The sequence below is a fragment of the Hemiscyllium ocellatum genome, chromosome 4 (assembly GCF_020745735.1).
Source record: "Hemiscyllium ocellatum isolate sHemOce1 chromosome 4, sHemOce1.pat.X.cur, whole genome shotgun sequence".
NCBI classification, from domain to species: Eukaryota; Metazoa; Chordata; class Chondrichthyes; order Orectolobiformes; family Hemiscylliidae; genus Hemiscyllium; species Hemiscyllium ocellatum.
The window spans coordinates 90,089,820-90,102,123 of NC_083404.1; the positions used below are offsets into that span (position 1 = coordinate 90,089,820).

At 41.2% G+C, this 12,304-nt stretch overlaps 1 protein-coding gene across 1 annotated transcript in view; it reads right to left on the reverse strand.

Annotated features, from left to right (window-relative positions):
* Window positions 1-12,304, reverse strand: part of lpin2 (lipin 2) — a 116,676-nt gene that overhangs the window by 48,672 nt on the left and 55,700 nt on the right. The window contains exons 6-8 of the mRNA XM_060823606.1: window positions 10,584-10,707; window positions 7,708-8,071; window positions 6,528-6,627 (exon numbers count right to left, since the gene is read on the reverse strand). Of these exons, the coding sequence (XP_060679589.1) occupies window positions 6,528-6,627; window positions 7,708-8,071; window positions 10,584-10,707 (588 nt within the window). The remainder of the gene's footprint in view (window positions 1-6,527; window positions 6,628-7,707; window positions 8,072-10,583; window positions 10,708-12,304) is intronic.

Consider the following 12,304-nt stretch of genomic DNA (forward strand, 5'->3'; position numbering starts at 1 on the left):
ACAGTGCTGATAATTGCATTGTCTACCTGGACCATTGCCATGGTTGGGAATGTTTGTACTAAGTTGGAGAATAACACAGTGAGAAGGGGTGAACATATTAGATCAGTGAATGATGTGTGCATGTCTCTCTGGTCGTGGTGGCGATAATGGCAAGAGATATAGAATACCTATTTGCAAACTGATAACAAGTCAAGGGATACAGTTGAGAGCAGAACATCAGTGGAAAGATAAGGCCAGAGAATGGCAGGAAGGGACACCAGAGCAGGGGAGGAAAGAGAAAAAAGCTTACCAGTTGTCAAGACTACAACGATGAAGAATATCTAAAAACTGTACAGCATTCATAACAAACTTCATGAATTGATAATGCAGAATAATGTGAATAAATATAATCTGATGACCATTAACTTGGCTAGAGGATGAAGTAGTTTGGGACCTGAATGTTATGGAGCATATGATATTAAAGAAGAATAGGTAACTAAGGTGGAATGGTAGCTTTCACAATCAATTCCTGCAGTAGTCAGAGATTACCTTGGTTCAGGAGATCATCAACAAATCTGTTTGGGTGGAGATAAAGAATAGTAGAGAAATTTCATCACTTGAGGGAATGGTCTTCAGACCCAGGACAGTAATCATGACGCAAGATGAAATATACTAGAACTAACATTGGGTGTTTGACATGGACAGACAGCAATAATGAGGAGTGATTTTAATCTGCATTTTAATAATCAGATTAGTAATAATATCTTGGATGAGGAGCTAAGAATGCTTTCTGAAAGTTTCTTACAGCAGCATGCTCTGGGACCTACCAGCAAGCAGGTTATGCAAGACTTGGATACAGGGCAATGCAGCAAGAGTTATTAATCACATTAGACTAAAGGCATCTCAAGATGACAGCATGCAATATGACAGATTTTTAAATTTAGTTTGAAAGGGAGAAGAGTGGGTCTAAGATGAATATTCTAAACTTGGAAAATGGCAAATATATGGGCATGAACATTGAGCTGGTTAAAGTGAGCCAAGATATTAGGCTTCATGATCAATCAGGAGAGAATCAGTGGCAGACATTTAACAGGATATTTAAGAATATTCAGAATAAGCATATTCTTACTATAACGGAGGATTTCAAGGGAAGGTTGACTGAAGTAGCTCAGGAGAGAGTCAAACATCAGAAAGAAACATACAATTGAGCAAAGTGGTAGGGAAGATGGTTGGTCAAAGAACAGAAAATGACTACAAGGTTAATCAAGGGCTAATAAATTAGAACATAAAAGAAAGCTAGTGAGACATATAAAAAATGATACTAAGAGTTTCCAGAGGTATTTAACAAAGTTAATTGAGTGCTAATCCACTACAGGAAAGAATGGAGAGTTCATAGTAAATAATAAAGAAATAGCGAGTATAGTGAATAAATATTTTGCTTGTCTTCTCTATAGAGGATACAACAAATATCCCTGCATACCTGCAAATTTGTATGTTTAGAGGATGAAAGAAACTTAGTGAAATTGTAATTGCAAAAGAAGTGGTATTGAGCAAACCAATAGAGCTGCAGACTGATAAATCACTGGCTCCTGACCTCATCATACGGTCTTAAAATAAGTGCATAGTGAGGTAGTATGTGCATCGGTGTTAATTTTCCAAATTTTGTTAAATTCTGGAAAGTTCACTCAATTCAAAAAGGTAAGGCAGACAACAAGAAACTAGATTAGTTAAAAACCGAAAGTGCAGATGTTATACATCAAAATAAAAACAGAAATTGCTGGAAAACCTCAGCAGATCTGGCAGCATCCATGAAGAGAAATAAGAGTTAGCATTTACATCTGGTGACCTGTCCTCAGAACCGATGGTAGCTACCATCATTTCTGAGGAAGTGACACCGGACCCAAAATGTTAACTCTGATTTCTCCTTTCAGATGTTGCCAGACCTGTTGCATTGGATTAGTCAGCCAGACATCTGCTGGAATTCTTTATTGGAAAGCTGCTAGAATTGATCATTAAAAAGGTCATAACATTACAAAAGCGTGTTGTGAAGATGACATAACAAGAACACAGATCAATACATATGGGTTACATTAATAAACAAAAACCTGGCAGATGGAAAATATAGGAAAATGTGAAGTTGCTCACTTTGACAGGAAGAATGAAAATAGGATATTACTTAAATAGAGAATGACTGCAAACTACCAAAACATACAGGGACCTAGTTGTTCTAGTACCGGAAATTCTGAGTTAGAGACAAAAAGAAAACTGCAGATGCTAGAATCCAAGGAAGGCAAGCAGGAGGCTGGAAGAACATAGCAAGCCGGGTAAGCATCAGAAGGTGAAGTCGTCGATGTTTCAGGTGTAACCCTTCTTCACGACTGGGGGAGGTGAATGTAAAGGGAGCTGCAGATAAAGGGGGTGGCAGAGGCAGGGTGGTAGGTGAAGGCGGCATAGGGGGTATGACCTAGTTAATCAAAGGGAGCAATAAATCCAGTAAGTATCTGGGAGGGGCTGGGAAGGGAGGTCATTTGAAACTGGAGAACTCAACATTGAGTCCTCCAGGCTGTAGGCTGCCCAGACGGAAGATAAGGTGTTGTTCCTCCAATTTGCGGTTTGGTTCGTTGTGGCAATGGAGGCTCCAAGGATGGTCATATCGAAAAAGGAGTGGGAAGGGGAATTAAAACGGGCAATGACTGGGAGGTCCGGTTGGCCCCTGTGGGCCCAGCTCAGATGCTCAGTGAACCGTGCCCCAAATTTACATTTGGTCTCCCCGATGTAGAAAAGACCACATTGGCAGCATCTGATGCAGTAAAGGCAGGTAAACCTCTCTCATCTGGAAGGACTGTTTGGGGCCCTGGATGGAGGTCAGGGGTGTGGTGTACTGGCAGGTTTGGCATCTTTTCGGTTGCAAGGGAAGGTGGGGAGAGTGGTGCAAACCAAGCACCGTCGAAGGGAACGGTCTTTGTGGAAGGCAGAGAGGGGTGGGGAGGGAAAGATGTTCTGGATGGTGGGGACTAGTTGGAATTGGCGGAAGTGTTTAAGGATGCTTTGAATGTTGAGACTGGTGGGGTGGTAGGTGAACACAAGGAGGACTCGATCTCTATTGTATTTGGAAGGGGAAGGTTTAGAGCAGTGGAACAGGGAATGGACGTGGTGCAATGGAGGGCTGTTCGGATGACAGAGTGGGGGAAAGCACATTGTTCGAAATAGGTGGACATTTGGGATGCTTGGAGTGGAATCTCTCCAAATCCGAGCAGATGCAGTGGAGGCTGGGGAATTGGGAGAGCAGGATGGTGTTCTTGCAAGATATGGGTAGGAGATGGTGTAATCCAGGTAGTTATGAGAGGCTGTGGGTTTATAGTAAACTTCCATCTGGAAACTGTCACTGGAGATGGAAATGGATAAGTTAAGAAAAGAGAGGAAGGTTTCCGAGATGGACCAAGTGAATTTGAGGGCAGCATGAAAGGTGTGTGCGAAGTCAATGAACTGCTCCAGTTCAGACTGGGTGCAGGACGCTGTGCCAATGCAGTCATCGGTGTAACGGCAGAAGAGTTGGGGGACAGTGCCTGCGTAGGTACTAAAGAGGGACTGTTTGACACAGCCGATAAAGAGGCAGGCATAGCTGGGACCCATCCAGGTGCCCATGGTCACCCCCTGGATTTGGAGGAAATGGGAGAAGTTAAAGGAAAATTTATTAAGGATGAGGACCAGTTTGGCAAGGCGGAGGAGGGTATTGGTGTTGGGGCAGTGGATAGTCTGTTGGAGAGGTAGAAGCTGATGGCCTGGAGGCCATCCTTGTAGGGTATGAACATGTATAAGACTGCACGCCCATAGTGAAGATAAAGCGCTGGGGGCCAGGAAACAAGAAGTTACTAAAGAGATGGAAGACATGGTTGATGTTGCAGATATAGGTGCGAAGTGCCTGTATCAAGGAGGAGAGGATGGACTCGAGATAGGACAAGAGGAGGTCGGTGGGGCAGGAGCACGTGAAGACAAATGGGTCAGTCGGGGTAGTTGTGCTAATGGATCTTGGGGAGCAGCTAGAACCAGGCAGTGCGGGGCTGGAGAACCATGAGTTTGGAGGGGAGATTACCGGAGGCAATGAGGGCAGAGACAGTACTGACCATTTTGGCATGATGGGTCATGGTGGTGTCATGGACAAAGGGGTGGTAGGATGTGGTGTCGGAAAGTTGGCATTAGGCCTCTATGACATAGAGGTCCATTTTCCAAACTACCACTGCCCTGCCTTTGTCAGTGAGTTTGATTGCGAACCAGAAGGTTGATGCAGAGATAGTGAAGCGCTGCATGTTCGGAGAGAGTGAGGTTGGAGTGGGCGAGGGGAGAGGAGAAATTGAGGCAGCCAATGTCATGTCGCCAGTCAACATTGAAGAGGTCTAGGGCAGATACAAGATGCTGATTGCCTGGTTAGCATGGATTTACAGCATATGAGGAATTATAGGAATCCTTTATTGCAAGAGTAAAAAAGTTATATTTCAGTTATACAGCACACCGAGACCACATCCTGAATACTGTGCACAGTTTACTCTCATTTAAGAACTGAAATGCCTCTCATGCATTTAAAAGGTAGTTTACTAAATTGATACGGAAATGATCAGACTGTCTTAGGAGAACAGCTTGGATATGCTGGGCTTGTTTCACAAGTGAGGAGTGAATTGATTGAAGTTTGTAAGATCCGGAATAATCTTGAAAAGGAAGATATCAAAAGGATGCATACTCGTGTGGATTAGTCCAGAACTGATGAAAACTATTTTAAAATTAGCGGGTTTTTTTGCAGCAAGTTTTTTTCTCTCTCAAAAGGTTGTGCAACTTTGGAAATCTTTGCTTCAGAAAGCAGTGCTGGAAGGATCATTGAGTATTTTTTAAATGGAGGTTGATAAAGTTTTATTAGGCAAGGGAATCAAAGGTTATCAGGGATGGGAATACGAAATTCAGAATATAAAAATCAGCCATAATCTTATTGAATGCTATAGAATTAAAGTGCCAAATGCCCTACTTTTGCTCCAAATTTCTATGTTCATACTTTCCAGCTTTAAGCACTGTAAAATATGCATCACTAGCAGACACCTTGTAGATGGCATTACATCAATCTTTGCGAAGATGAAGAACTAGGGAGATTCCCCACGGGCTGGAAAATTTCAAAATTGAATGAGATTTTTGTTGAATGCTATAATGAATGATTCTTAATCCAATGAAAATTGGCACTTGTGAGCTGATAGATATTATAATATTAATAAAATGCAAAAAAATGCCACCTGTCTGCTTACATGGCATTTGGAATAAAAGGCTAAGTAATGTAACATCTAATCTCTTGCCATACTGGTCTCTAATTCATGCTACATCACTTTTCCTTTTTTATGTTTTGGTTGTTGACCTATAAAATGACACATTAATCATCACCTTGCTAATTGCAGTCAATTGAATTGATCTTGGGTCTTCTGCTTGCTCTCCTTCCCACCATCCACTTATGTCATCTTTCACTTCTCTTTTCAGATGCTTTGTACTTATGAGATGTCTTCATCTATCTCACTAGCAATTAACTCTTGATTCAACAATGATCATTTGTATTTTGTATTAAGTCTTTGCTTCTTCATTGTTATTTTTACAGTACAAACAAGAATATCTTGTGTGAAGTACAACAAGCACATAAGCCAGAAAATCACACCTTATTCTTCAGAGAAAACCAAAAACTTCTAACATTGGCATCAAAATGAAGGCCACGACATGTCTCATCTAATCTCTTCATATATCTATCCTGTCCAAATTCATACATCAATTTTACTTCTACATTTTAGTTGTACAAATTGTGTGGACAGGCTTAATTTCTTTACAAAACTTTCACTTATGTTCGTTACGTTATTCAATTCTGAGAGTACTAAGTTCTTCCCTTAATGGAGAATTCAAGATGGTGGCCAAAAAATGTTTTTTTTTTATATATACAGAGATTATATTACTTTATTGGTTTAGTTTGTTATTTCTTCCTTCCAGAAGAAATTTTGCCATGTATGAATTGTAATGTTTTATTGGTAGCTTCTCTAACCATTTTTGATTAGAGCATTAAGAAGGAAATTTGACATCATAGGACTGTAAACTTTGATTGCAGACATTGAGAAACAATCAGACTAACAGAAGCACACTACTCTCTAATTGCTGGAATGTTAAACCACTCCCAATCAGAAAAATGAGTGTCACAAGTCAAAAACGAAGAACACTGACATTAGATTCATAACATATAACATCTAAACAAAGGCAAGATTTTAGATTAGACACCTATCTAGGTAAATATAATAAAACTGGGAATATGTTTTGCATACCTTTATTACCAGTCTCAATTATTTAATCATCCTAATCAAGGAGTAATCAAATCCCAGCAATTCTTTTAATTGAAAAAATGGATTATTAACAAGCATTCTCTGTGGAAGCTGTTAAAGCCCAAAGACCATATATCTTTATTTAGGCCACTTCATCTTAGCATTCCCAAACCACTCAATCAAGGGAATCCTTACATGCAATTGAAGGCAATATGGTACCTTTTAGGAAAATAGCGAGCAGCATCCTCGGGTGCCAAAACAGTCAAATCGTCCAAATAAATGTCATCAGGTCCCTGATGCTGACTTCGTTTCTGCAGACCTACCAAAACATACAGAATTATACTGCATATTAGAAACTACAAAGCTGCTAGATCCAACATCTTCCACGCTTAAATTAGGTAATTCTCCCGTTCCCCATGTTCATAGCCCTTTCCATCACACTTGGGCAGCGCATTTCAGTTCCTAAACCACTCACCATGTAACAACTTTTGACTTTGCCACTAAACTCTTCAACAACTTTCAAACACAAATTCCAGTCATCTGGTTCTTGACCTAACTGTCAGTAGGAACAGTTTCAGTCACATCTATCTAAAACCCTTAATTCTGGCCAAATCTTACATATTTTCTCAACTTCTCTGAAAACAGCATCAATTTTTCGAGTTTATCCAATCCACACCTGAAGTTCCTCATCCCTGGAACTATTATAATAAGTCTTTTCCTCACCCTCTCAAGGCTTCATCACCTTCCTAAGGTCTGACATCAGTGTTGGATAAGGCTAAAAATAACAGGAACTGATAAGAAGTTTAATAATGGGCTGTTATATGAATGAAATTGTACTCAATCAATCAGTCAGGTCTGCTAAGAGTTAAAACTGCAGGAAATTAGGAACCGCTGTCTCTTCCAGATAAGGCAGTTATTGGACAAAACATTCAGGATTGGTCACTTGCATACATAATTCCAAATAAGACATACTTGGCATGGAGTCTTGTGTCTAAAGAGCCTGAAGAAATTCCTTTGTTCAACAACACTTCAAAGATTCATGATGTGCAAGAAGTACCATAAGTCAAGAGGCATGATGAAGACATCAACAGAGTTTCAGCCTGGCCAGCTGCAAACTCTCCCAGGTAGTAATGTTTGGGTTTAGCTACAGAAATCAGGACAGTGATTGAGATATCTCTAATAGATAAAAATGAGTGTTATTTGTTTAAGTACTTAATAAATGAATTGTGGTTTTATAGAGCTCAAAGTGTCTCCACTGTATCTTGGTCTATATATGCACTGTTGTCTCCCAGAAACGGGCAACACCAATAATTCAGAACAAGTATATCAATAGTACACAAGTGAATTAATCACATTTGCATATCTTTTATATGGAGTAGCAGCAACATAAGTACATTACCTTTTTTCTTGGATGGCGAATCTAATTTTGTAACAGTTGAAAGCTGTGTTTCAATGTCTACAGAGGTACTGTCTATCTGAGACATATCAGAGACTCCAGTTGCTAAGATACCACGTGAATCTGGGGCTTGAGAAAGCATGTTACTAAACATTTCCTCAGATGATGCAACTTCACTGTCAGCAGCTGCTTGGTGAATATCCACAAGTGCTCTAGCCTCAGGTTTCAGAACTGCACGAGTTACGATTTTGCAAGCTGTGACATCCACATCCATGGCATCAAAATGATGGATTACCCTGAAGTGAGTGTTTTTAGATGGTGTAATATGGACAGTTTCTGGATGTTCCTGCCTCTCTCTTTTATTAACCTGTAAAATACAAATTGAATAGCTTGACTAACTTACAAAAAACATAAATTAGACATTAAGTAACCAGTCACAAACTGATACAGACTTCTTCTTTGAACAGAAAGGCTGAATAGAATTATGAATCAATGGCAAAGTCTTGTCATTAATAATCTAAATGGAAGCATTGTCTGGTCAGGTAGTGGTGAAATCAAAACCACAAGTTTGGAGAGATGTGCGAATATATGAAATTTAAATGCCACAAAGAAATTCAGATATAAGTGGAGGCAATGTCGAATAATTAATGTCTTCTGCAAACAGATTTATGAAGGAGCTACCATGCAAGATTGCATTCAATGATGCTGAGGTAAAAACTTGGAGGATTAATGTCGAAGTTACTGAACACCTGCAACAATGTAGAAAGACTACTGGAAAAGTAAATCGAGTTTTAGAATACATCACCAAGAAACCACTACCTTGCCACCTTTAATATACTGGACATGAATCTGAAAATATTCATTAACAAGTTCTTGAAAAGACAATAGCTTGTCTTGACATACCACATGAAGCAATTCACCTCCAGAAAATCTCAAAATTTCACTCTCCAATGACAACTTTGAAGTGAAATTAAGCATTCTTAGTGGCATTATGTTTTACTAAAAAAGACACATGACTATTTATATACTTGGTGTCCACTACACACAAAACTGACATTGTCTTTCCTTTGAGTCCTCGTTTGCCATCTCTCCCCTTACATATTAGTTTAATTCTTCCCATAAGTAGTACTTCTATAAATACTTGCTTGATTGTACAGAACTTGAATATTGCTGAAGATAGACTGATTTTATCAATGCTTTCTGTCTTTCTATCGTTAGGACAATTCAAGAGAATAGTAAGGTTAAGAAAAAAACATCTAAAGTCAGAGGACAGTACTGTTTGGTTGACAAATGGACTCAAATTGGTAGAGGTAGAAAATACACTAGTTAATGTTAACTGACAGTTAACTGCCAAGCTTGGTTTACAGTTAAACAAGATAGGTTGAGCCCAGTTAGTCAAGACATTGCCCTGAGAAATGAACCAGACAATAACTGTCACCTATTCTGCTGCACAGGGCTGTCAATGCTGCGTCATGAAGTATATTCAAAGCTGAGCTAGACAGGATTTCTAACCTGCAGGGGAATCAAGAGTTACATGGATATGGCAGGAATGTACAGCCCAGGATTATCTGTGATAATCTCACTGAATGGCAAAGCAGAGTCAATAGCCTTTATTGTCATATATGCAGCATGCACGCACACATTCTTTCTGCCTGCAAAGAATGAAGCACCATATATTTTGATATGGTAGCCATCAATGCATGTCTGTGCATCATAATGCAAGCGTAACTGACCATTCTAAATTGGCTGTCAGCATAACTCTGTACACTGAGGTTTATGTAGCACATTATATCCAATAGTGGAACTACATCAAATGTTGGATACACTGTCTGGATGTTTTGTAAGCATGGGATACTTGGATACAGTCAGTGACTTGCTTGTTGTGAACAAAGGGAAACGCTGTTTGATATGACCTGTCAGTCTTCAGAGTATATGTCAGCCATTCTGTGGTTCATTTCTCCGCCTTGAGAAAATGTTCCTTTTTTCAGTTATACTCAAACAGCAATTTGTTTACTGTATCTCCTGACAATGAGCTGGAACCAAATTATTTGGTTCCCACCTCTACCCACTTGAGCACGGTTCCCTTCTACTACTGACATCACAGTGCCTGTGTCCTCACAAATCACTGGATCATTCATGCTTAGTGTCCCACTTGCCATCCTGTTCCCAGCCTCTATGTCCCTCCCTGCCCACCACCTTCCATTTCTGACTGCTCTCAGTCTGATAGTCTTGATTCATCTTACTATCCCACACACCATACTAGGGTTGGTGAGCAGTTGGGTGAGCAACTGAAGTGGGCCAGCAATTGAGAAATAACCCAAAATGATTATGTAATAGGGCAGCTATCTATGGTGTTACAACTGTAGGGTCTCAAAATGAGCCATTTGCAGTTGGCGTAACCATAATTGCAGTATTTGACACAAATGATAACGTTGAAAATGGCCGCGTGCACTCTTGCTCTTTAGTCTAACATTCAATTTCTTTGTAAGACATGAATTCCTCACTTCTGTGCAGCCAATCTGGTTAACATCATCAGATCAAGATTCCACTAATCTTCAGTTTAATTGAACCAAAGGACTTGGACCATTGAAATAATTACAACCTTCATGAAAAGATTATTTGAACCTTCAAAAAAAAAGTAAATGCATCCCGTTTCCTAGGCAAGTGATGTTTTCTGCCCACCCCTCCGCCCCGAAAAATTTTGTCATGATGTTTTGTAAATTTTTCATGTCAGAACTTGCGTTCAGGCTTTTAAGGCAATATCTCAGCATGAGGAAATACTGTAGTTTTAGTTTACAATACTCAGTCTCAAAATTAAATTGCAAATCTCAACAAAGATTTTAAAATCAAGAGGAACGTGAATTAAATTCATTAATTACCCTTGTCGATTCTGGAAACTCTCCCCAGGACCACTGCATGTGGGACTCAGGTATCAGCACATCAGATGGTTTCACCATTAATTCAGAGTCACTTTTAGGAGAAAATGGCTGAGAAATGGATGCACTAAATTGGAGAAAATGGAGGAAAAGGCATTTTTTTTAAAAAAAAATGAACAAAATATTTTTCAGCACAGTTCTAAGTATTTTGCTCAGAATATAAAACATTTACAATGGCAACCCTTAAACTAAGTTAATGAGTGTTTTCTTCACCATGACTACCAAGATAAACTTAAAAGGTTCCTTGCAATGGCATAAAAACTTACATTTATAATTTCCCCTTCGTTTTCTCACTAAAGATAGGTACTGATACTGAAACTTTGATGGACAAAGTCAACTTTCTAGAATACTGCCAAAGTGGTCTGTTTTAACATCCTAGCTGAAAATGTGTTGCTGGTCAAAGCACAGCAGGTCAGGCAGCATCCAAGGAACAGGAAATTTGACGTTTCGGGCCAGAGCCCTTCATCAGGAATGAGGAGAGGGTGCCAGGCAGGCTAAGATAAAAGGTAGGAGGAGGGACTTGGGGGAGGGGCGATGGAGATGTGATAGGTGGAAGGAGGTCAAGGTGAGGGTGATAGGCCGGAGTGGGGTGGGGGTGGAGAGGTCAAGAAGAAGACTGCAAGTTAGGAGGGCGGTGCTGAGTTCAAGGGAATCGACTGAGACAAGGTGGGGGGAGGGGAAATGAGGAAACTGGAGAAATCTGAGTTCATCCCTTGTGGTTGGAGGGTTCCCAGGCGGAAGATGAGGCGCTCTTCCTCCAACCGTCGTGTTATGATGTTCTGGCGATGGATGTTATGTTCCTGCATGTCTTCGGTGGAGTGGGAGGGAGAGTTAAAGTGTTGAGCCACGGGGTGGTTGGGTTGGTTGGTCCGGGCGTCCCAGAGGTGTTTTCCCTGAAGCGTTCCACAAGTAGGCGGCTTGTCTCCCCAATATAGAGGAGGCCACATCGGGTGCAGCGGATGCAATAGATGATGTGTGTGGAGGTGCAGGTGAATTTGTGGCAGATATGGAAGGATCCCTTTGGGCCTTGGAGAGAGGCAAGGGAGAAGGTGTGGGCGCAAGTTTTGCATTTCCTGCGGTTGCAGGGGAAGGTGCCTGGAGTGGAGGTTGGGTTGGTGGGGGGTGTGGACCTGACGAGGGAGTCACGAAGGGAGTGGTCTTTGCGGAACGCTGACAGGGGAGGGGAGGGAAATATATCCTTGGTGGTGGGGTCCGTTTGGAGTTGGTGGAAATGACGGCGGATGATACGCTGTATATGGAGGTTGGTGGGGTGGTAGGTGAGAACCAGTGGGGTTCTGTCTTGGTGGTGATTGGAGGGGCGGGGCTCAAGGGCGGAGGAGCGGGAAATGGAGGCGATGCGGTGGAGGGCATCGTCAATCACGTCTGGGGGGAATCTGCGGTTCTTGAAGAAGGAGGCCATCTGGGCTGTACGGTGTTGGAACTGGTCCTCCTGGGAGCAGATGCGGCGGAGACGAAGGAATTGGGAATATGGGATGGAGTTGTTTTTTTTTTACAGGGGACAGGGTGGGAGGAGGTGTAGTCCAGGTAGCTGTGGGAGTCAGTCGGTTTATAGTAGATGTCTGTGTTGAGTCGGTCGCCCGAGATAGAAATGGAAAGGTCTAGGAAGGGGAGGGAGGAGTCTGAGACAGTCCAGGTGAATTTGA